At 33.1% G+C, this 27,500-nt stretch overlaps 1 protein-coding gene across 10 annotated transcripts in view; it reads right to left on the bottom strand.

Moving 5' to 3' along the window:
* baiap2a (BAR/IMD domain containing adaptor protein 2a) overlaps nt 1–24,709 on the bottom strand; it is a 220,519-nt gene extending 195,810 nt beyond the window's left edge. For 9 of the 10 annotated variants that reach the window (XR_015479995.1, XR_015479994.1, XM_087243266.1 and 6 more), the window contains exon 1: nt 24,522–24,687. Coding sequence is in view for 8 of the 10 variants with exons in the window: in XM_087243266.1 (XP_087099392.1) it covers nt 24,522–24,593 (72 nt within the window). In the remaining 2 variants the exon portion in view is untranslated. Of the gene's footprint in view, nt 1–24,521 lie in introns of all 10 variants that reach the window. The other variant, NM_001040245.3, reaches the window with a different exon arrangement.
* Nucleotides 24,710–27,500: the final 2,791 nt, after the last annotated feature.

Below are 27,500 nucleotides of genomic sequence, written 5' to 3'. Positions count from 1 at the left end.
AAAATGAATGAATGAATCTTTTGTTTACATTGCACTGAAAGCGCACAACACTCACTGTTACGATGTGAGATGTTTTCTACTCGAAGCGCCTGGAAGGCACAAATGCATCGCTCCGCTTGCGCACGCATATTGGCATATATTCTTACATTGGAAATAACGAAGTTGCCCGTGGAAAAGACGAGATATGTAAACGGCCTGTTGATCCAGTATTAGCCTTGGTGTAGCTATAAACTCGGAACTTATAACTAGCTCACAGGTGGCATAACTTTGTTTTGTTGAATCGGTTTTGTTCTGTGCACGAGAAACGCGGCGTTGAGAAGCCTTTATGCTTAAGTATGCAACTGTTTTCGGATGTTCGCACCATTCGCTTTACGTCAGGTTACTCATGCTCTGCGCAGCCTTCAACTGCAGCTTGTGCTGTATTAAACAGACACTGGTCACTTCATCACTATAGCTGCTGTTTTCAACTGAACTAAACTTATTTTTTGATGTCTTTGTCACACTGTTTGGAGGCCCGGATCAAACTGCCTGGCAGGCAAGTTCGGCCCGCGGGCCGCCAACTGAATAGCCCTGCACTATTCTGTGCTTCTGAATGGCTGTATTTAAATTTCTGTCGTGTCTCGTTGGGCCGAAATGCCAAATTGGTTAACACTGATGCCAAATTGGTAACCACCTCATGTGGAACTCTGAATCTGCGTCTCATTTTGGAGTCTGCTACTGTACACTGGAGGTCCCATTTCGGTCACGGATGTATACTTTAAGCCTTCCTGACTGAATGAAAGAAATAAGCTGTTTTCCATCAGGGCTGAAAAATAATTGGCTAGACTGGCATTGGGTGGGTTAAATGACAAAACAAAGACAGGGTTCCGGCAGCACATAATTCACATTTTCAAAGCAGAATATCTGACTTTGAAAATGTGCATCGTTTTTCAGATAAATATTTATGTTCACCTAGCATGTTTCTTAAATTTCTGCTAACATTATGGTCTTTTTATGCTTTAAAGGAGCAAAAACATTGCATGAAAAGTACCTTTAAAACAGTTTACAATTTGTTAAACTTAAAACCAAAATATTAAGAAACACCCAATATTTTAATGAACTGATTCCACATGTATGAAGTGCTGGCCTTGGTTAACCTCATCAGGCTTAATAATGTTGATTCATAATGCATTAAATCCAAAGTGCATCATTGCTAACGTTAAAAAAGGTGTGCGTGTCGTGAGTGCTCTGCAGCATTACTCCGAGTATTAGACATAGACGGCTCTTTGAAGAGAAAGCTCAGACAATAAGATGTAGCAGCGGCTCACATTCATCCACCCACAGACCGAGAGCAGAGAGTGGGTGTGCAGAGTGAATCCAGCTCTTATAAAACCCATTCCCTTTCAAATCACTGTCGGGAAACCTTATGAGAAATGCAATCTCTCAAGGGCCAAGGGACTTCTGACATGGCTACAAAAGACAGATCTGAGTCAAGATCACAAAGGCGACCGGTGAAAGTTGTTTTACACTTATTAAATACACTACGAGTGATCATGGGGTCGGGAGATCCATTAACTTGACAGAGAGAGAGAGAGAGAGAGAGAGAGAGAGAGAGAGAGAGAGAGAGACAGACAGACAGACAGAGAGAGAGAGAGAGAGAGAGAGAGAGAGAGAGAGAGAGAGAGAGAGAGAGAGGGAGGGAGGGAGGTTGGAGGGAGTAAACCCCTTGCTATGGTTTATACACTGCAAGAAAGCTTGTTTGTTTACTTGGCAATTACAATAAAAGATCTGTCACTCTCTCAGAGGTTTATATTCACAGCAGTGTTACTATCAAACGGGACTATAAATGTTAAGATGCAAATGAAAGGAAGGTTTACTGGAAAAAAAAAAAAAAAAAAAAGCATAAATATTGACAAATTGTTCTTGCAACCATGTTGATATTGTTCCGGGAGACAGAGAAATTTTAGGAATGTTATTGACCGTAAATGCTGTAACGCTAATAGGACTACCATGAAAAAGAGAAATTTTTGAATTCTTATTGACCACATTTGTTAAGCTCAAAAGACTAAAACCACAATGTATTTAACAAAGTTTTCAGTGTAAATGATGAAAATAGTGTGAAAACTATTGAGTACAGCTATATAATGTTCCACATTTAAGGCAAACTGAGATGTTTTGGAGATGTTTGTGGCACGGTAATTATAGTGAAAAAAATAGGGGTGTGACAAGACACTTCACGAGACGAGACAGGGTTCAAGAGAACGAAACTAGACAAGACTTTTATATATTTTTTTTTTGGAATCCTCAATGATACAGTGTATAAATGTCTTTTATGTAAAAGAATGTTTTTTATTCAAATAGAATTGTTTTTAATAATTATTATAATTTACAAACATTTTACGAAATACAAAACTATGTAGGCATTTTTTTTATCTCAATGTATTTTTTTTTTTACTTTTAATGTAATAATGTAATTTCCATGTAAAATAATTTACTATAAATGGAAAATAGTTTCTATATTTTTAATTTTATTAGCAAAATATTTGTTAATATAAAAATTAAAAATAGATTATTTACCTGAACAAAATGAAAAACATTTTTTTTTTTTAAAAATTCATTATAAGTTTGTTATTTTAGTTCTATTTTAATGCCATAATTAACTCTACTGACAGAACAAACTCTGAGCTACTGGATAAGAGTATGGACAGATAATTAATGAATAGTAATGGAATTTAATACTGCAAAAAAACAAAAAAAAATCTGTTTTTTCTGGACGGCATAAATGATGATGATGATGATGATCCTGATTTGTGTGTGACTCAGACAAGATGTGTGTGTAAAGGTATGTGGTGCTCTACTAAATCTGTAGGAACAGAGAACAGTGTCGAAAGTTTGATTACAGAGTTTACATGTCTGAACAGTGAACAGCTCTTCAATAATGTGAATAAAATAGGAATATTTCATGTCTTTATTTAATTTGTGTTTACAACAATTTTGACTATGCTTTAGATAAACATACAAAGTGCTATTGCATCGCATGATTAAAAAAACATGGTTAATTTGTGTGATGTCAGTTGTAGCAGGCTCTACTTTTGGATACGGCAACCTTTGAACTCTGGTTAAAAAAAAAAAAAAAAAAAAAAAAGTGGTTTCGTCACACGTGCCCAAGCAAATGAGTGACATGCAAACAGAGGCAGCCCGGGTTGCCAGTTTGTGTAAAACACTTTATTTGCAGTTCAAATCCATTCCTGCCACTAGGGCTGCACGATATATCGTTTTAGCATCGAAATCGCGATGTGCGCATCCGCGATAGTCACATCGCAGGAGGGTGCGATGCAAAGCAAAAAAAAAAAAAAAAAAAATCTATATATATATTATGGGTGAAGCCGAACCGGAATACGGTATTCGGAAAAGCACGAATAGCGTGTTTTTACGAATACTTATTTCAAACAATACTTGATAAATTATTTGTATTTGGGAACAAGAAAAACATTATATCAAAAAGCTGCGTTTCCTCATGAGACCGCAGTGCATGCCCGCGTGAGTGAGTGAGTGAGTGAGTGAGACGTTCAGGAGTCGGTGGGCGGGGTGGGGCCGGGGTAAGGAGACTGAGCAAGCTGCTTCTCTATACAGCAACAGAGAAGGCTTGGCAGAGCGAAAAATACTTTTCTGCATTACTATTTTTGTTTATTTTATCATACTAAAATAACACGTGACAGTTCACTCAAAAGTGAAAGTTCTTTCTGTTAGTAATTACTAACACTCCCGTCATTCCTACTACTTTCAGAACATACATTTTGATATTTTACCATATGAAAATGCAATGCAGTTATGAAAATTGAGAAATTAAAGCAATACAGAGATCTGGTCCCCGCGTCAGGTCAGGGTGCACCTGTAACCTTAAAAACGCAGACGCGGCAGAGGCGCACTAAACTCACACGGAAAAGAACTGGGCATTCAATTCATGTTTTCGTTAAACAATTCTTTAAATACAGCTCTTTTGATCTCTAAAGGGGAAAAAAGCAAAAGAAATTTGTCGTTAAATTAATTTTAGCAAAGACGCAACTGCCTGTCATTTTCACATTCGTTTTTCAGTTAGGGATTTGGTCTATTAGAGTAACCTAATAAAATTGTTTTGTTGGACACTGTAGTCTACACAATAATCAATATTATAATTTATTATATAAATTAGCTATTATTAAAACTAAACTATACAATTGATAAAACAAAACCCTTTTTAATGTTTGCTTTCATTTTAACACCGCTAACAGTTGTAATAAGAAACATCACATTATGCAAAAGCAGTCTTTTGAGTTTAAAGATGATCAGCCTACCAAGTCAAGTTTACAGTGTCATAAATGAAATGGGTAGCATGAGTAAAGGGGATTTGCCCAGCACACAACCTCATGCGCTGCAGGTAAGCTGAATGATAATCTTTAAAAAATATATAGGGTATGCAATACAAAACTTTAAACATTTATTTATTTTTTAATGAAAAGAAAAGAAATCAGGAAAGGAAAATATAATTTAAACCACTGGTCTGGCGCTGATACTTTATTGTTTGTATCCAGAAGAAGGGGAAAAAAAGCAGATGAAAACCTGGCTGGGGAGACGGCAATAACATATCAGTTCTTCAGCAAAGATCACGACATCATTGTGATGCGTTTATCATACAACGCAGTTCGTGTTTATAATCATTAATATTAACTAGTATTAATTCTCTCTCTAGATTTAGTTTTCGGGCTTGTTCTTGTCGGCGCAATATAGTCTCGGCTTATTGCACGTACGAATCCGATTGTGAAGAAATATCAAGCGCTGGCATTTTTTATTGCATCCTTTTCGCTAGTTAATCATTTATTTATTTTTTTAGTGGTGCGAACATTATTTACTGGCAAACATGTTCCATGACCTCGTACATCAACAAATGTAGCCTACTTAAGTTAATTTACCTTTTATGTAAAAATTACGGAATAACTTAATTAAATATTAATAAATAAAATATCCGTATAAAAGTAGGCTACATGTTTATTTTTGAACTTTCGTTAATAAAACAACACAAAACTGTTTATAAATATTGTAGTTAAATATTAAATAACTTTAACTGCTTGAAACCGTATAATAATAACAATTAAACGTTACATTTTTAAGAACTTAACAAATAGTCTAAATGGCACTTTACTAATAAGTGTAATAATAATATAAATATTAATAATTATAAGTACAAAGAAAATATTAACCTAGTAACAATATAAGTCAGATGTTAAAAAAAACAGCGTAGTTTCTCTCCACCTTTTGTAGTCATATTTTAAATTATTTGCTAGAAAAACTAACATGTTGACTTTGTCCGGTTTAAGTGAAGAATGGGGTTATAATGTTTCCAGCAATACACTGTCAGACGGTGTGCTTGTAGCGAAAATGCACAGACAGGGTACTTTTTCACAACCATGCGAGAGAGGGCTTCTCCTTCTGTTCCGCCGCCCGCATTTCTCGCGACGCAGGTTTCTCTACGCTGCGGAGCGGCGCGTTCTTAAGTAGTTACCAAATATGTTGCTCCATTTCTCGTCAATGTCTTCCATTTATCACTTTCTCTTTTGTATCTGGCCATTTTTGCAAATGCCTCTGCCATGCCTGGCTGAGCTGGGCTTCTGCGTTTAGAAGACAGGAGTTGATTAAGCCTACATGGCTTTTTTTCCCTCGCCGTCAATCGCCACTATCTTGCATGGTTCGGGACCCGTGGATCTGCGTATCGATGGATTTGCTCCTCAGTGTTTGGACTCTCAGCAGTGAATATTAAAACACACTTTACTTAAAACCCCCATACAAAAAGCTTAATCCAAATTGATTCGTTCAGCTTTCTCAGTCGGCACATATCCAAAATGTTCCCAGATGTAAGAGTTCGTTTTCTAACAAGATTCATGGTTGAACTTGAACTTGCTGAATCGCGCCTAATGTTATATTCTAACAGATATGTAATACTTGGCAACATAACAGTAATTTGTGTTTTAAAGTGCGTGACGTCACGTACTACGGCCGTGACGCGGTTGTCATGGTGACCGTCACAGCCCTAGTTTTAAGTATATATATATATATATATATATATATATATATATATATATATATATATATATATATATATATATATATATATATATATATATATATATATATATATAAAATATCGCAATATATATCGCAGGGGAAAAAAATATCGCAATGTCAATTTTTTCCAATATCGTGCAGCCCTACCTGCCACCAATCTTCAATGCTAAATTCACCCTCACGCTCCATCATAACTCATAAGACAACTTTATCTCGACAAGAAATCTCTTCGCAATTTAGTCTTATGAGATCTTGTCACAACCCCATTACTCCATTACTTAATAGTTTGTTGAATAAAATAAACATCATGTGAAAAGTAATTGAATGAAAGATTAACCTGTTTGGAAATAATTTTAAATTCATATATATATATATATATATATATATATATATATATATATATATATATATATATATATATATATATATATATATATATATATATATATATATATATCACTGTAATGATACAAACTATTTTAAAGAAAATTCTCAAATTATACTGATAAAATAGCTTGTTCACAACACTAGCAATCTGATCCCTGGTAAACATGCAAGTTGCTAACAGACTACAAGTCCACCATTACATAAAAGACAAGTTCCAGTCAAGCACAGCTCACACGCACCTGATCCATATTCCGCTGATGGCAAACACTCACAGTCGAAAGAACCTTATGGACAGATTACAAGGACTATATACACACACTTCATTGCTGAGTCTTGTAAACCGTTTTGTAAACATTAAGACGCATTTTCCCTGCTTTGCTGTGTTTTTGACCCTCGTCTGTTTTTTTTGTTTACGTTGCCTGCTCCCTGCATGTACCGACCAATCGCCTGTGTATTTGACTATGACTCTGGATTTGCCTGGATACATTTGTTTGCTCTGGATTGTGACCGTTGCTTGCCTGACCATTCTGTTGATTAAACCCTGTATTTGGAGTTGTCAGCATCCCCATTATCATTACAGAACTAGGGATGCATTTGGGATAATAACCGGTTTCAAGGTTTACCGCGGTTTGGAAAAGTCAAGGTTTTAAAACTGCCAGAATTTTCTGTGATACTGTTCCCAAGGTAAGTGTACAGTTTGTTTGTTTTTTTTTTTTTTTGTTTTTTTTTAATGCTTTTTTAGTGACTATTTTATTTATTTTTTCAGGGCTTCAGTATCTCCAGCAGAAAATGACCCTCTATATCAAAATCTATTGTTTCAAAATATTGTTATTAATGTTTCTTATTTTCATTTACTCATTTAAATTTATTTTAAACTTTAATGAGTCTTCTGTGCTTTAAAAAAAAAAAAGCCACTAACATCCATATCAGAAACAAACAAAAATAAATAAAAAATACCATGAAGTTCAATGGCTGTTTTTTCCTACATTTTTCATAATGTCTTGTTTTGTGTTTAACAGAAGAAAGAAAGATTTTGAACAACTGGAGTAGAAGGAAATGAAGGAATTGTCTATTTTAGGTAAAATACCACTTTAACACATTCAAATGTGTATTTATTTATTGTTTAATATATTGTAGGCCTCTGAAGACTACCTAAGACTTAACATTTAGCTAATAAGTTGTGAAAGACTATTTTTTAGATGCATTTGTGATGAGAAAAAAGTAGTTTCATCATCATCTTTTTGCATTCTAAAGAAGCAGTAGTCATAATGGGTGATGGCCAGATTTTCATTCGAAGTAAATTATTACTTAAAAGACCAAGACAAAATGAAAACCAGATCTAAAATGGGTCATCCATTAGCGCATTAGCCGCATAACATGAACCTTTTATGAATTATTGATGAATTGAACTAAATACATTTTCTTAATGTCAGTTTCTATCAGCGGTCTGTGTATCTCGCAGTATGGCATGACAAAAACATTTTGTTGCACATCGTTGCTAAGAAACCACCTGTCCGGATTTCCCACATGAAAGATACATCCTCACTACTTCAAAAAAAGAAGAAAAAAAGGGAAAAACTATAGCTGTGTGCACTCCTGGTGATCTTCTGATGAAATGAGTCCCTGAACAAATGAAATTCCACGCCTGTCGGCAATGATAACGCCTTCATCAAGCAGATTTATGGCAGAGTAATATGCATATTGTAACTGAAACCTTGGCTTGTTATTTCCGTTCTCCAATATTAGTCATCGAAACAAAAGATGAAAAAAAATAAAATTGTATATGGACACACCTATATGTTTCCCCTTGGATTGTGTAAACTTGGTAACCACGTTTTACATCAGTTTTAGTTGGCTATTTGGGGGAGGTGTTTTTAGAGACACTCCTATCACATTGTTTCACCTGTAGACGTGATGAGGCATGTTTCTCCTCCACCCTGATCAGCCCTGCTGGAGGAGTTTTCAATCAATCACCACACACATGCACACTCAATGTAATCTCCTCTTAGGTTGGAAATACTACTCTAGCCTATACAAATCTGGCCATAAATAATTCAGCCAAGAAGTTTTAATTTTAGTATTCTAAAACCCCATATCGGAATTTAAATATGCAAGTATGCGCTTTATGAAGATTATTATTTTATTTTTTTAAACGGTATATAAACAGATGGATAGAAAGACATAAAAAGATATATATGATGATGGAACAACAGACAGACCTATAGGACAGACAGACAGACAGACAGACAGAATGATAAACAATGATAGAATGATAGACAGAATAATATATAGAAAGAACGATGACAGAACTGATTTATAGAACAACCAACAGATAGATAGAACAACAGACAGATAGATAGAATGACAGACAGAGACAGAAGGACAGGCATAAAGATAAAATGAATGATAGACTAAACGATAGACAGATAGATAGGCATAGAACGACAGAAAAACAGATAGAAAGAATGATAGATAGAAAATGATAGATGGAAAGACCGAGGGATGGATGGATAGATGGACAGATGGATAGGATGGACAGACAGACATACAGCTAGCTAAGATGGATGGATGGAAGGCTTAGATAGATAGATAGATAGATAGATAGATAGATAGATAGATAGATAGATAGATAGATAGATAGATAGATAGATAGATAGATAGATAGATAGATAGATAGATAGATAGATAGATAGATAGATAGATAGATAGATAGATAGATAGATAGATAGATAGATAGATAGATAGAGAGATAGATAGAGAGACAGACAGAGAGACAGACAGACAGACAGACAGACAGACAGACAGACAGACAGACCAATAAATAGAACGATAGAACAATAGATAAAATGATAAAACGATATATTGAATGATTGATAGAACAAAAGATAAAAAGACAGAATGATAAATAAAGATATAACCATAGAACTACAAATAGAATGATATAATGATAGAATGTTAGACATGATAGAACAATAGATAGAAAAAAGACATCACAAAAGATAGAATGACAAAATGTATATAGCAATAGACATCCATTGAAAGAACAATAGAATGATGATATTTGAATTTGATCTTCGGAAGAAAGATGAAATGATAGAATGGATGGATAATGACAACAACAAAGCTACAGACCAAAAAAAAAAAAAACAACAGACATGCATACAGAATAGACAGATAAATGCTAAAATGCTAAAACGATAGAAAGATAAACAGAATGACTTGCAGGCCAATAGTTTGCAAGATGATAAATCATACAACTATAAACAGAATGATTGAACAACAGAATTAAGATAAAAACAATAACAAAACCATGTTTGTACAATAAGATTTAACATCAGCAAGAATGACAGACAGAACATTAGAAAAGATGAATCAAACAAATAGATGACCGATGGAATACATGACCGAACAACAGACAAACTGATGAAAATTACCAAGCAATAAAACAACAGATCACTGAGCGATACAACACAACAGATGAAGAAAGTTGTGGTGTGGTTAGAAAATTAGCAAAGTAGCAGTTAGCGAAACTCCTCTAGCAGCTTTAATGGCCCAATTATAGACTATACTTTTTTTCGTGTACATTAAATAGAACAAACGCTTTAATCCAAGGGGATTTTTAGTGAGTGCAGAGTCAACATTTTACCTTGGAATCAAAGCCACAACCCTAAATATTCAAAAGCAACTCTCGAGCTGAAGTCTGTAACCGCCACAGACACATGAAGCCACATGCTAACATTGCATTAGCATGTATAATAATAAAGCTCTATTATTATAGAAAATTTAATCGTTTTATTTACACTTTTTCTTTATTCTCTCTCATGGGAGATTTAAGCTTGCAATTCTGAGGAATACAATGCAAAATAAATCATTAAATACAACAATTTAAAGGCACAGTATATAACATTCCCTGCTACAGGGCTAGTACTCAAAGTTCACATAGCCAAAGTTGTATGTGTAATCATGGGAGTTGTGATTTTCATTTCATGGTATGAGAATGCTGCAGAATTCTAAACTTATTAGAGCTTTTAATATGCCACAGTCTACTGCTTCCTGTGTTTCCACGAGTGATCATGTGGAGAATGTGCTCTTGGCCTGTGATTTTTAAAAACACGAAATACATTTGCACATGCTCTGTGCAGTCTAATAAAACAGGGGTTCCCGAATTTGAGTCTGTGACCCCCAAAACAACAATTCCAGTGACTCGTGACCCCCCAAAATCCTCAAAGATGGTTATAAACATACATGTGTTGTATAGAGTGGTGCACAAGCACACACTCACACACCAATAGTCCTATATAAACAAGCTTATTGACAACACAAAAAAGTGGAACAGTCTAAAAATCATGTTATTATTATTTTCTTTTGTCATTTACAGTTGCAATCTAATTTATTAGCCACCTTTTAAATTATTATCATATTTTTTTCATTTTTTAAATATTTCCTAAATGATGTTTAACATAACGAGGAAATTTTCACAGTATGTCTGATAATATTTTTTTCTTCTGGAGAAAGTGTTATTCATTTTGTTTTGGCTAGAATAAAAGCAGTTTTTAATTAAAAAATAAAAAAAAGAAAAAAGTTGATATTATTAGCCCCTTTAAGATAATCTCCGTTAAACAGAAATTGGGCAAAAAATTAAACGGGGGTTAATAATTCAGGGGGGTTAATAATTCTGATTTAATATTAACTTCATCTAATGAGACTGGTGGGCTCAATGTTTACTACACAAAACTATTATTGGTTTAATTTTGGAGACCGCCACACAGATCATCCTCTATCTTCAGTTGTGTTTTTTTTTTTTAAATGTTTATTTTTAATGTACTTGAGTGCCGCAAAGGTGTTACAGTATTTACCATGTGCTGTAAAATCAAAATAGCAACTGATGCTAATAATATTAAATATTACAACTGATAATGTGATATTAATATAAATGTAAACACTCCAGGGGTAATCCAAAAAAAAAAAGGCGTATGGCTTTTTTTCCCACATGTATTTTTTTTTTTATGCAACTAGTAAACACTTTTTTATTTTCTGAAGGTTATGACTAAAATATGTTAATTCTATTAGTTTATTCAATTTTATTAAACTTTAACACTTTGTCCCGCGATCCCTTGATAAAACACAAAAAATATTAAAGAGTTTTTTGATGTTTCCCTGTTTTATATCAAAACAAACATGCTTATTACTTGCTAACTTGCTTATGGTAAATTGCTCATATCTCTGGATTTGACAGTTTTTAAAATATGACACCGTAAGTATATTTAGAAAAACATGTAACTCTGTTCTAGGGGGTTTTGGATATTTTACTAAAAAAAACTAAAATTGTACATTTTGCATACAAAAACAAAAGAAATCCTTTTTGTTTAACTTGTTTAAAATGAGCTGAAACAACTTTATTTTGGGTTATGGGTATTTGGGTTTGATTATTTTGGGTCAACTTGATTAATTTATGTTCAATAAACTTAAATTTAGGTTAACTTAATCAATTTGTGTTGGGACAACAAGAATGTATTATGTGAAAACCTATTTTCTTTTTTCCAATGCATGCCTTTAGTTATAACAAAAAGTCACAATAATGTTTTCTTTTTCACAGAATATATGAAAAATAAATAAATAAAAGGATTACTAAAATAAAATGAATAAATAAATCCACGAATTGCAAAACTCAAAAACTAAAATAAAAAATATATAAAAAATTAAATAATTGTAAAACTCAAAAATAAAATGTATACAAAATAAAACAAATGAATAAATAAAATATACACGAATAGCAAAACTTAAAAAATTAATTAATATAATATATTATTTTAAAATAATAAATATCCATGAATTGCAAAACTTAAAAATAAATATAATTTAAAATAAAATAAATGAATAAATAAAAATATCCAGAAATGGCAAAACACAAAAAATAAAGACATTTTAATTAATCAATTAATATATATGAAATGCAAATTTAAAAATAAAATAAAATAAATTAAAATAAAATAAAATAACTGTATTTATTCTGAGGTGGCGGGCAATCAGACTTGATAAAATGGCACTCAGCAGCTTTAACAGCCTAGTTACTGACAAACATTTTTATATGTGCACCGCCTAAAACACTTTAATCCCAGAGGATTTTCAGTAAGTGCAAAGTACACGTTTGAGTTGAAGCCTCAACGTTGAGCGACATATTTAAAAGTAACTCTTGAGCTAAATCGGAGGGATTGTCACCACCACATTGACGCAAGTTCTCACATGAGTATAATGTATAATGCATTAGCACACAGCATGAGTCTGGCTTCAGAAGGCTCATAAGTGGCTTGACCTGCGCTCACCCACACACCGAGGTGAGTGGGACAGTGGTTATGTCAGCCAGTGGTCAGCTCTGGTTGGGAGGCTGATGGGATTAGAGGGATCCGGTTGAGCCTGGCGCTGTCTGGATGACTGGGACCCGGTGCTGAGAGTAACTGAATGACTGACTCACAGGTAAGGCTTGTTTTAAATCCATGGCAACTGCAGCAAGAGCACAACCATTGCTCGCAGGTAGGGAGTGTTTTGTGTGCAGAGTTGAGTAACACTGGAACACACACACACACACACACACACACACACACACACACACACACACACACACACACACGCGCATATTGCACACATACGCCCTGGTACAACCGCGTTGAGGAACAAAGCGTATTCAACTCGTTGACACTATGGTAGAAATTACTTTTATGTTTTCTTTTTTTTTTTTTTGGCAAATTCATGTTTACATCTCACAGTCTAGTAATTGACTTTGTGTTTGATTTCAATTAAGTGGTAGGAGAGGAAAAAAAAAAACTATAAACTGATTTAAACTGAAGATTTAAAAGAAAAAATATAATATAATATAATATAATAAAATATAATTTTATATATAATATAAAATTATAATTTTTAAAATTATAATTTTTAAAATTAAAATTTTTAAAATTATAATTTTTTATATTATATTTTATATTTATATATAATATAAAATATAATTTTATATATAATATATATATATATATATATATATATATATATATATATATATATATATATATATATATATATATATATATATATATATATAATTTTATATATAAAATATATATATATATATATATATATATATATATATATATATATATATATATATATATATATATATATGTATTGTTTAGTGGTGGTGCAGTGCAAAACTTGCTTTTCTCACTTAGTTGTTTTGTGTGTTGTTTCTAGTCAAAATCTAAAAACACTTCAACATTAAGAATTAATAAAGATCTAATGATCCCATGACTATGAAAACATTTCATTATCAAAGTACACTGAAATGGAAGGCATCTGTAGTTTCTGTAATGCAAATATTAAATAAATAGAACCTTTGTCTTTTATTTTTTGAAATGTTATAAACAGTTTCTGGAAGGATCTAGCAAAAAATATTTTTTAAAAGAAAAAAACGGTTATTATCTTACATTATCATATATGATTTTTATTTTTTTTATTATTATGGAAACAAATCCAGCAAAAGTCTTAAATATATATTATCTTTATTGGCAAAATTTCATATAAACAAAAATTTGCTATAGTCATCTTCCACATTAACAATTTTGTGCTTGACTTTAAAATATTTATTTCTATTGTGAAATTGTTGAAAAAGCAAAAACTCTGAGATATGTATCAATTATTATATTAGTTTTTCTGATTCCCCTGTTCATTTTTAAAATCTTTAGATGTAATACTTGTATACTTTATGGATTTTTTTTTTCTATTTTATTTATTTATTTACTTATTGTTATATTTAGGCTTTTTTATCTTCACCTTTTATATTGTGCTGTTGTATGTATGTTCCTGATGGTTTATTCAAAAAAAAAATAAATAAATAAAAAAAAGTAGAATTTATTACAGACACACACACACACACTACAGTTAATTACAGAACCGGCTTTACTCACAAAATTCATTGCAAGAAATGCTTTTATTATTTTGTGTGTGTGTGTGTGTGTGTAAGATGTTACTTTTCCAAATATGTAAATATTCTTAACTCAAGAAGCAATTTTAACATGAACAAAAAATATTGTCTTGTTTTTAGAAAAGAAATGTCAAAATTAAGTGAGATTTTTCTTAAAACAAGGAAAATAATCTTGTTTTTTGTTTTGGCAAAAGATTATTTTGGTTACCCCATTGGCAGACAATTCTGCTTGTTTTAAGAGTAAAACTCAATCATTAAAAACTCTTAATTATTGGCATTAATTCTTAAAACACTATTTGTGTGTGTCTAAAAAAAGCTTCTCCATTTAAGATTTGCAGTGCGAAAACGAAAAACATCATGATCGTGAGATGCAATCAAAGGCAGTTTTTATGTACATTTTGTGAGTAAACCCGGTTCTGTTATCAGCTGTGGTGTGTGTCTGAAATAAATTCATCTTTGATATTATTTTATAGTTATGTGATTATTAGTCATGTTAAATCAATAAAATTAATTCAATACTTTCTTGAGTTTTTTCTTTTGTGGCATATTCAAAGTTTCTACAAGAGAGCACCCTCTGAGTTTTGGAGGACATTTACTACTGATCACAGAGCTGTACTTCCCAGACATGTTGTCCATAACAACTGTATATTTTGATAAAATCACAATTTTGATTTATATAATAACCCTAGTGAGATTCAAATTGACAGTTACAACACAGAAACTTGTTTTAAGAAAGTCTAAATTGTGATATTGTTTGGTTTGTATTGTTTTGTTTTTGTTTATTTATTTATTTATTTATTTTTGTGGTGGAAGGTGAAAACCTAAACTGAATTGAAAGATGTTTCCACAAAAACAATAAAAAATAAATACCTGTGAAAAATTTAAAAGCTCAAACAGTCACAATTCCGAGATGTACAGTAAAATTAGAAAGTCCAAACTGAAAGAGCCAAGCTTGCAATAGTGACAAAATAAAAATCACAATTGCCAGACAGAATAAGTCACAATCAATTATTTTCTTCATCCTATTGGCGAAACAAAAATCTGATTTTAAAACGCAAAGTCACAACTCAGAGAAGAAAAAGCAAAAAATATGAAAAATTGTAAATCCTGAAAATCTTATAATAACAAGATACAAAGAAAGAATCCTATCAGCGCCAACAGCCTAGTTGGCAGTATGTCAACATATACAGTAGCACCACTGCACTGCAGTCCTGAGTTCGAGCGAAGCCTCTTTAAGGCAAGTCATTTCACTAGACGGCCATCTTTGAAACACCTCTCGGGCAGTATGCTTGGGCATTCTGTCTGAATGAGGAAACATCAAATTCTCTTGCTAACTGTTTGCGAAGCTTACATTACATATTTGGAATCACCTTTAAAACTAAACAATAGCTGTCTCATAAGTTTAGTTCCTAACATTCCAATCAAAAAAAGTCTGCATTTTTTTCAGGTTGCCCAAGCTAGTGCGCATGCACACTCGAAAGGAAGAAGATCCCGACACCAACCTCATTTATGGCCGTTCTACACATTATCATCCTCTAGGTAATGATCGTCTGATCGCGCTGTTTTCTGAAATATGTAAATTAGTAATGTTTTCTCTTAAGATTGGGCTGGAATCACAAAAAAAAACTATCATAATAAAAAAGATAAACTTCCTGAATGATATAAAAATTGCAATTGTAAGTAACAAAGTCTGGTTCGTAAGCCAAGTCTTCATTACTTATTTTATGTTTCATTCTGTAGCAAAAACAAGCTTCCACACAGCAGCTCTGGCTTTCCTGTGACACTTCAGCAGATGTTTAACATCCCACTGATGTTTACCCTCTTATCTTTCTCTCCCACACACACACACACACACACACACACACACACACACACATACATACATACATACATACACAACACTCATCAATAGTGCACTGCTTTTGAACTCATATATTCTTACGCCTACCGATTTAACGGAGTAGCTGGTGAATCCGGACAGTGGATACAGCTGAAAGACATAAACTCTGAACTGGCACACAACGATTCTTTGTTAAACGGCCGGCAGATCACCAATAGACCGCAAGCGATCTAATTCAAACCCTCCCCTGAGGCCTAACCCACTTCAGACTGATCAAATGTAAATCAACAGACTGACACAGTAAACTAGAATCGAAATAACTAATAGATTATGTGCATTGCACTGAACCCACACTGTGATGAGTTTCCCATTGCTTTAAGAGCAACACCCCAGATACAGAAGGTATCCGCTTGCCCTTGAGCAACCAGAATAGTTTCTTTGTCCTCATTTTAGGCATTGGACTTCAGGTGGCCTATTTAACAGGCTTAAGTATCTGATGAGAGCCGTAATCCTACTGGTTGGCAGGTACTTTTTAAAAAAAAAAATTTTTTTTTTTTTAAGGTATTAATTCTTGTGTATTGTTCAAATTAACTACCCTTTCATTATGTTCATGGCTGATTTTGCCCTATTGACTTTCATAATAAGGACATTTATCGATTGCAAATCCATGACACCAAACGATCATGCATTATTGATTATTGGTGGTTTTCCCTTTTGGGAAAAGGTAAAATGTGTACTTTTTTTATTTTTATTGATCATCAGTTGGCACCATTAACCCTTTAAATAGGCCTGGGCAAACAAGTTTCTGTTTTTTATGGAGTTCTATGGAGTATAACAGCAAATTATAGTGTGCGTGCATAATATACTTACAATGTTTACTGTGTTCTGAGAGCTGGGGCCTGTTTCAGTAAGGAGGTTTAACCAACTCTGAGTTTAAACTTGAACTCTGAGTTGATTTACAGAGAGATTAAAAACTCAGAGTTTTCAGTTTCAGAATAGCTGATCTGAGTTGGGTCAATCAACTTTGAGTAGATCAACTCAGAGTTAAGCGTGCGCACCGTGACTATAAAAAGGCATTATCAATCGAGCGCAGATATTACGAGTGACTATGGCAATATCTTATAAAAGAGATCACCATTTATTTCTCCAGCTGAACTTGATGTGCTCGTGCAAAGTAATAGCAAATATGAGCGTATATTTGAAAAGAAGCAATCATCAGTGAAACAGAGAAAATTAGCGTGAGAAAACAGCTGCTCATGTTAATGCGTAATTTTTAAGTACTTAAATATTTAAGTATATTAAAATAAGTAATGTAATGTGTGATGTTTATATTTTTTTCTAAACTTTTATACACATTATCAGTTTTAATTGATTTAACAGTGCACTTGTGTGTCTGCCTTTTTACAGATCAAGTGATAGAGGTTGATATGACATTTAGAAGGTAAGCAGAACTAAAAATATTTTTTAGAAAGTATAATAATTCCATTAATCTAGTAACAGTGCATACCGAAGGTCAGTGAATTTAATTTAAATATTTGTTAAAAAAAAAAAAAAAAAAAGAGTATTTTCGTACTGTTCTGTGTGTGACTAAAATGTAGGCAATAGCTATGTTTCCATCCAAATATATTACATAAATTTATGTGCAAAACTGGAATAACGCATAAAAGATGTGCAAATAAAGTAGCGTTTCCATCCAACGAGTCAAAGAACAAAATCGTCACTTTCTGATTAAACTGGCACCAAATATCAACAGTAAAAACAATATTTACTGTGGTAGAAGAAGCTGTGTCAATTATTTCTTTATTTAATTAATGTACTTGCGCCTCGATGTCAGAAGACAATGCTGAAACACATTGAACACGTGGGGGCGTTTGAAGCCATGAGACGCGGAGACTCTTCACACGCTCCAGACGCTCGGAAGTAATTAATAATATACACTAAAACTGAAACAGTTATGGCATTTTAGAATGACTAAAACAATATTTAAGACGTGTTACAGTGTGCTCAGCCTGCTGTTTTGTCCTTTCTCACACATTTCCATCATCATATGATGCCTTTTTTTAATGCACATACTGTAATTTGTTCAGTAAAAGTGTTTCCATCGTAGTTTTTCCGCATATTTTCTATCGAATAAAAGTTTATCCTACTCAGTTATGCACATGTTTTTTATGCATATTTTCAAAAGTTATGTGCATCATGACGTTTGTATCAATCGTTTGTATGCACATATCCAAAATGAGCATTGAAATAGGTGGGTGGAACATTAGGCTAAGGCGAGAAATACCGCTTCATCTTTAAAAAAGGGGAGGAGACCGACAGAAACTCTGAGTTTAGAAAATAAAACCTGCTCCTGACCAGGTTAGCTTCACAGAGTAAGTTTCCACAGTAACTGACTCCGAGTTAAAGTGACCTCTCTTTCAGAAACAGGCTTGACTTACCCTGCTTTCTCCAGTTTCAACAAACCTGCCATTTTGAAACAGAAAACCCAGAGTTTCTCTCATTTCAGGGTTAAAATACTCAGAGTTTTCAGTTAACCTCCTTTCTGAAACAGGCCCCTGAGCTCCTTATTTATTTTTATTTTCTCAAACATATCAAGGTAAGTGTGCAAAGGTTTTTTTCTTACACATACACTACCCTAGGCCTGAACGATTAACCGTTACTAAACTGAAAGTGTAATTTTCAAATCGCAAAAGCTGCAATTATTTCAATTCACTATCAAATTGAACTAGCTTATCTTTTTTGACAGTTCTGACAGTTTGAACGCACGCACATTGGTTGGGACCAAGCAGCAATCTCCCGCTCTCCCCCAGGAAGCCAATACGGAAGTAACTGAAACTGCAAATCATCAAAATTCAGCTAGTCCTGGCTCCATATGGAGCAAACTACAATTGAGCCCACTGTTAGAATGGTCAACTTTACAGCATAAAAAAAGGTGTTTACAGCCTGGTACAAAGAACGATTTTGGTTCATATAGCTAATTTTACCCATCATGACAACTGTGAAGGGGGTGAATTTTTTTTAATAACTTATCTGTTTCCCTTATATTAGGCTATATTAAGTTTGCATAATTAAGGGCATGGCCACTTGAGTGACAGCTAGGTCTCGCTGGTCGCAGTCACTTCACCTTAGCTGACTCTGGCAGATTAGCCACTGAACTCGGCATATTCATCATATTTTTGTGTTGTTTTATGCAGCTTTACACAGTCAATAGCCTTTTGGACTTATTTCTTACAATTATCAGATGATAAGGCATGCTGTGTGCAGTTTTTAGTGTTTACAAACCATTCACATGGAAAAATCCTTTTTAAATCTAAACTCAAAAGTGTAATTGCTTTAAAAATGTCATAATGATGGAAGTCAAAAACAGCCATGCCCATAACGAAATAGTCAATTTGTCCAAACTGTTTTATTGAGTTTTTAAAAAATTCAAAATCATCATTGCAAAATATTTGTCAAAATAAGACATGTCAACAAAAAAATCATCCCCCATCCCCTAGAGTGGATTGAAACATCCTCAACAGCACACAAGGGTTAAGTTATTAAGTAACAGATTAAAAACTGTAATAGAAAGCTGCTGGGAATGTATTGAAACATACATTGACTGAACCTGTTGCAACACACAGCCTCCTCCCTAAACCGCATTTGCAGGAATGCCCTACAGCACACATGCCAAGAAACAGAGCAACCAGTACAGGTTACCTGGAACAAGACTCAAAACATGATGAAGGTAGGAAAAAATGTATGATAGATGTGCATTGTCACTTTTGGCAAGCATTTAGAAAGCAAGACTAGCTCAAATTTAATTCTATAAATAAAATAAATAATAATAAAATAGTCAATGTATCATGTAATGTAATTATATGTAATATAAATAAATAAATAAATTATATATATATATATATATATATATATATATATATATATATATATATATATATATATATATATATATATATATATATATATATATATATATATATATATATATATATATATATATATATATATGCACTACTGGTTTAGCAACTTATTTTTGACTTTGACTTCATTCATTTATTCTCCTTGACTTAGTCCCTTTATTCATCAGGGCTTGCCATAGTGCTGCAACCCAGTACTGGGAAACATCTATACACATTTGTTCACACACATAAAATATGCGCAATTTAGTTTATTCAATTCAAATCTTGTCTTGCACATGTCTTTGGACTGTAGGGGAAACCGGAGCACTCGGAGAAAACCCACGTGAACAAACAAACTCCTCACAGAAATGCCAACTGACCAAGCCAGGGCTCGAACCAGTGACCTTCTTGCTGTGAGGCGACAGTGCTAACCACTGAGCCTCTATTTTTTGACTGACAAATTAAAATCAGTTCTTCATATGATTTTCCAGGCATTTAAAAGCTGCACCATCTCAGTTTATTAAACAATTTATGTCACAAATGCATTTAAAAAAAAAAAAAAAAAAAAACATAAGCAAGAAGTAGCAAGAAGAACATTTTCTTTGCATTTTTGTTTCACATTTTGGACAGAAAACATTGTTGTTCGCATTTAAGAAAATATAATAATAATAATAATAATACTCATTTATTTTCTTTTCGGCTTAGTACCTTTATTAATCCGGGGTCGCTACAGCGGAATGAACCGCCTACTTATCCAGCACATTTATTTACACAGCAAATGCCCTTCCAGCCGCAACCCATTTCTGGGAAACATCCACGCACAAATACATACACTACGGACAATTTAGCCTACCCAATTCATCTGTACTGCATGTCTTTGGACTGTGGGGGAAACCGGAGCACCCGGAGGAAACCAACGCGAACGCAGGGAGAACATGAAAACTCCACACAGAAACGCCAACTGAGGCGAAGCTCGACCCAGCGACCTTCTTGCTGAGAGGAGACAACACTACCTACAGCGCCACTGCGTCGCCCAATAATAATAATAATAATAAAATACAATGCGTCACTATACAATTTGCACCATGTTCTTATATGCTTACACACTTAACAGCATAGTATATGAATTTAGTGCCATCCCAAATGGAAAATTAATTTGTTTTTGTATTTTTACTACAAAGACAATGTTTCCCAGACGACGTTTTCCAGTCAGTGTTTGATGTTTGACAAATTAGTGAAATAAATGATCCAACTACCAAATAGTACCTGCCATAAATATGACCTGACAGATAACCACATTGACCATTAAGAGATGGTGTAATTACTCTTGTAAGACAATTTTGCTTGCACAATCCAAAATAAATAAAGTAATCCAAGCCCTATAGCTCCAGCCTTTCCATTACGTGAACAAAGCTGCAGTAATTGAGTGGGTAAAGTGTTAAATAAGGTCATCATCCAGGTTTTTAGAGTGCACTTTTTTTAGAATGAAAGGAACATTTCATCATGAATGCACTTTTTTTTTTACACTATTTCTATTACAAAATGGCGAAGTACAAAGCAGGAATGCTATTTGGGATGCACCTATTGTTTCCTGCATGCCAGGCCTAATTCAAATTGAAATACAATACATTTATTTAAACTATTTTTATCAAGGTTTGCATTTTCATGTTCCCAAAATGTAATGGGTTAAACATCCAAAACATCCAGTCTGCATCTAAAACCGCATACTTCCACACTATACAATACGGGAGCAGAGTAGTACGTCCAAATTCATGGTATTCAAAAATCAGTATGCAAGAGGTTTTTGGGTGACTTACTATTTCCAGTGAGATTCTGAAATGTGCATCCAATGCAAGCTATCTCATGATGCTCCATGAGAGAATTCATGAATGGGAGTGAAACGACGCAACTGACATGGGTAGATCACATGACCCTGACAAAATGGCTGATGTAGTACGTCCAAATTCCATTCATACTTCTTACATTCATACTGTATAGAACGTACTGCCTAGTAGTTAGTTTAAATTCAAGTGCAGTATCTACTGAGTAGTAGGCAGTTTCGGACACAGGCAATATGCATTTTCCATGTGTAAAAGTCTTAAGGGCAAGTGTCCACGACACATTTTTTTTTTTTTTTTTTAATCAGGGGTCTATCCTTCGTAGGTGGATTACTCAGTTAGCTGGATTTGGATACTGACATGATCCAGAATAGTTTAGTTCTACAAAACTTATCTAAGAGATGTTGTCAGTTCTGGTAGCTCAAACCTGGTCAGGAGCAGGCTCATTTCATATAAACATAATTAGATCGGGTCATTTCAAGCAAAGATAATACTGAAAGTATGTACCAAATGCTGATGTTTTCTTACAGTAGTTATATACACTTGGCAAAATAGTAAATCTATTTTTTTTATCATTAAAAAAATATATATTAATAATAATTTATGCAATCTGCACTCCGAAATAAAGTACAAAAACTGCCACCTGGTGGTTCAAAGAGAACATTTATTGATATGAACTTTTTAGTTACAAATAAATATTAAACTTTTTTTTTTAATTTATAATACTTTATGCAGTTATGCACGCGTTTTGACCGCTAATATACCAGTGATTTAAATCAATTTGATGTTTCGCAAAAGTTGCAAACACCTTTACTGATATAAAAATGCTTTTTTGATACAAATTTTATTTATACAGTTATTCCTAACGCCGATTAAAAAAACTTGAGTACGCCTAGTCTACTATAATAAAAAGTATATTTTCTAAACGTAGAACTAAATATATTGATATGCATTGAAATACATGATGAATACTCGACACATGAAAGTGTAAAGCCTGCAGCTTATGTGGAAAGTAACTTGCGCATCATATTTAACAAACCATTTACTACTAATTTTATGTCATTTTGCTCACAGGGATAATTAAATATTAATTAGATGATGTCATTAGATGCTATGCCATCAGCCAATCGTTGCATTGCTGATCATGATTTCGGGAATCGATAGACCTGTCCTTCACAACACACGCAGCGAACTCAGATCAGTTCATCCAAACATTTTAATCTGATTCGCGAACTTGATTGAAGAACCAAATTAGCCAGAGATCAGTTATCAAGATTAAAAGACCCAGGATCTGCCAAATCATCTTAGATCATTTAAGCGAGGTACAAAGAACGGACCCCAGGATTGCACCACTTATGCCCAGCACCAGGCTACGCAGCTGCCATAAAAATTACTAAAATAATTAAAGGTTACATAATAATAATGCAGCGATTTCATTGACGACAAAAAAAAAAAAAAAAAAAAAGCTCAGCATTTGTTTGTAAAGGACAAAAACACTTCGATGGAAATGCGCCCTAAGGTTTTTTTTTTTTTTTTTTTAGTGAAAACACTGATGCTTTTTATGACTATGCTAATTTTGAAAATGGTTTAAAGTGCAACTTTTTTTTTTTTTAAATGACACCATTAATTGTCTCTGTGTAAACAATAAAACTGCAATTTTGTGAAACAGTGATGTCATGCACATGTTTATAACAAGCTCGGTCTATAGGCAAGTTAATACTTGACTCGCACAACAGGACTACATCACATTGACATCATTGTCATCTGTACTCAAGACCTTTAAGTTTATTAGTACATAGCTGATGAGTCGAAACTAATACTTAAAATGTGTTCTGCTTTGTATTCTATTCAATTATTATGGCACTGCATCACTTGCTTAGGTGAAATTAAATATACACTAATTAGTGCAAACACTTCCTAATGCATGAATGAAAACAGCAAAATGCAAACAGGTGTCCACACCTGTTTTACTGCATTCACATTCAAATAAATAAATAAATAAATAAATAAATAAATCAGTTCAGCAAATCGTTGGACATTTTAACATGCAAACAAAAACAGTTGCAAAAAAATGCAAGATAGATAGATAGATAGATAGATAGATAGATAGATAGATAGATAGATAGATAGATAGATAGATAGATAGATAGATAGATAGATAGATGTGTGGGTGTGTGTGTGAAAATGAGACAGGGAGAGAGAGACAGGGTTGTGTTCTTATCGTGACAGATAAGTAAAATAAACAATGCAAATCACTTCTGTTCTCAGGGTGGGCGGTATTTCAATGGCATTAGTAACACGAACAAGAACTTTACCTCTCATTAAGTTTATTAACGATAAAAATAAATAAATAACGTAACTCTACTGAATGCAATCTAAAGCAGTACTACGAAACAGCGAGAAGTCACTGTTAAAACACACACGCACCTTCGATACGCAAGTATTCGTATCTCACCACCTGTGCAATCAATAAGTAGTTTCATCAGTTGATCAGAGCACTTTACCTTATAGACATTCTCCGAAATGCGGTGGACCTCGTCGGTGCGAGACATTGTGGAATCTTCAGATAAAACCATAAACGGTGTTTTGCTGCTCGTGGTTTGTTATCCAAACAGTGTGTCTGTGTGATTAGGCTCAGCTGCGGACCGAAGCGCAGATCCACGGGAGTCTGAGCTCAGCTCAACAGTACCAAGAGCAGGCAGCAGGGTGGAGGAGGAGCTTATTGAGACAGCACCACCCCGTGTTCTAAAACTCACCCCGGAGGCGTGGCTACGCTACATCTACACCCGCCCCCTTCTGGATGCAAGTTTCCAATAGTATCTGGATAAAGCCTTGATTATGCAAGACGAAACATCTAAGTTTTGCCTTCATTTTCATTTTTTCAGTTTTGTACGCTTTTATTTTCACTTTTTTTCACTGTATTATATGGCAGGTCAAGATATGAACATTTTAAGTATGAGAAACTGCATCTTTTATGAGTAATGATGGGAAAGTTTTAGAGGAAATACACAGAAAAATTCATGGAATTTACATTGTTACTGTGACTGGTTGCAAACAATTTATATGGGCTGTATTTAAACAAATTATAGAACATAACTAAATCAATCTGTTAGTTTAAGTTGTCACAAAAATTGTTTGCAACCAGTTACCTTAAAAAAATGTAAATTCCATGAATCATGTATCCAATTATTTAACAAATTATTCAACATAGTGTAATTATTTAAAGAGATATTTCACACCCAAAAATATACACATCCTCGTTATTTTTTTCACACTCAAGTGTTTCTAAACTTTTATAACACTTATTGTTTTTTTTTTTTTCTTTGTTTTAACACAAAACAAGATATTCTGAAGAATGCTGGGGAAAAACAGCCATTGACATCTATAGGAACAAAAACTTACTATAGATGCCAATGACAATGTTTTTTTTATTTCTTTTTTTTATTTCTTTAGGAGTTCTTCAGTATATAATCTTTTCTGAAATTCAAACAGGTCTGAAACAAGTGGGTGTGTAAATAATGACAAAATTTTCATTTTGGGGTGAACTATTTTATATAAATAAGATGACTATTTACTTAAGATTACATTATATACTTAAGACCCCCTAACTATTTTTGTTATAAAAAACAGGCATTTTAAAGCTATTTGAAACTGATTAAAATTAAATGATCTCTCTCACACATACAAAAGCACACATTGAAAACTCTAATTTATCAGATGGTCAAAGAAAATATATTACAACATACAAATTAAAATATTTATATGGCATGCACATATTCAAATATGGATATGCCTCCTTTCATACTGTATATGATCAGAAGGTTTACATTAAACATACTAAGCCATCGGAAGAGGATTGTCAGATTGCATCTGTCAGCACAGATTTATTTCCTCCCAACTATTGATAAAAAGAGCCCCCTGCCGGTCAAAACACGCCAACACACATTTCTCAGCTTTGCACAAACACAAAATCAACAGAATACAGACCTAAAGAACCCCCCAAATGCTCGTTTCTACGTTAACCATAACTATAATTGAAAACAAAAAATCAACAAAATAAACATTCACAAAACCTGTATTGGTCCTTCACAGCAAACAAGTGTTTGAAATAGCAGGCTACTTGTACTCAGAAATAATTACTCCCCAGTGAGTTTTTAGCTTTTACTATTCTTGGTTGTTGTTGGACTTCTGGGTGTCGTAAAGGTCTTGTTATTTAAAAGAGTAAAGCATTTAAATGAAAGGAAACAAGTAGTAAAATAGATTTACATATGGTAAATGATATAGGTTATTTTGAATTTGAGTATTTTGCTGGTTCTATTATTACAAAATTGTTCTGACTAAACTACTTTTCAACTGAACTGTCAACCAGCAGTCATTAGAGTAGAGTATTATTAAGATTGTTGCTTAAGATCATCTTCATGTTTACAGGCAAATTGTTGTGCTAACCCTGAATTTTAACCTTAATGCTCTTGTCCAATAATAATAATAATATTTAATAATAATAATAATAATAATAATAATAATAATAATAATAATAATAATACAAATATATATATATATATATATATATATATATATATATATATATATATATATATATATATATATATATATATATATATACATACATTTATACACACTGTAAAAATGCAGTTTCACATAGTTCCTATATGTTGTAACAACACAAACTGATTAAGTTTTGTTTTTACATATTTAAGTAGATTAAATATAAAAAAATCAAGCTGTCCCCCAAAAAACTTTTTCATTTTGTTGTTTGAGCTCATTTTAAATATGTAATTCGAACAAACAGCAAAAGTCTTTTTTATTTTAATTGTTATTACTATTTTTTATTTTTTATTTTTTTTTTTGAGTGAGTGTAAACACATACATTTATTCATTCATTTATTCATTCATTTACTTTTCGGCTCAGTCCCTTAATTAATCTGGGGTTGCAACAGCAGAATAAACCTCCAACTTATCCAGCACATGTTTAACGCAGCGGATGCTCTTCCAGCATCAACCCATCTCTGGGAATTGTACATACAGTTGGGGGGAAAAGTAATCTTTTTTTTTTTTTTCTGGGAAAAATATTCTAAAGGAGCTGTTGACACATAGAATTGCACCAGATTTTGTTAGAAAAAAACTAAAACAAACTAAGAATACAAACATAAAACTAAAACAAAACAAAACAAAATGTGAAAAAAGGTGGGCCATTCTACAGCTTGATCTTCTTTTTCTAAAACTATTTGAGAGTATACTTGGCTGTGTTTTGGATCATTGTCTTGCTGAAATGTTCCCTCTTGGTTCATCTGCATCATCCTGCTAATTTAGATATTGGACTGAAGCAGCTAACATTAATTTACAATGACGAAGGGCTGAATATTATATATTGTTGTTACTATATTTGGTTGTTACCAACATCTGGTGAAATTGTCAAGTCAGCAGCACCCTTAGAAAAATGTTTTCTGAAAAAAAAAAAAATG

This window comes from Danio rerio, chromosome 3 (assembly GCF_052040795.2).
Source record: "Danio rerio strain M-AB ecotype USA chromosome 3, GRCz13ab, whole genome shotgun sequence".
Lineage (NCBI taxonomy): Eukaryota > Metazoa > Chordata > Actinopteri > Cypriniformes > Danionidae > Danio > Danio rerio.
The sequence above is the reverse complement of the archived record's forward strand: the minus strand, read 5'-3'. Positions and strand labels throughout refer to the sequence as shown.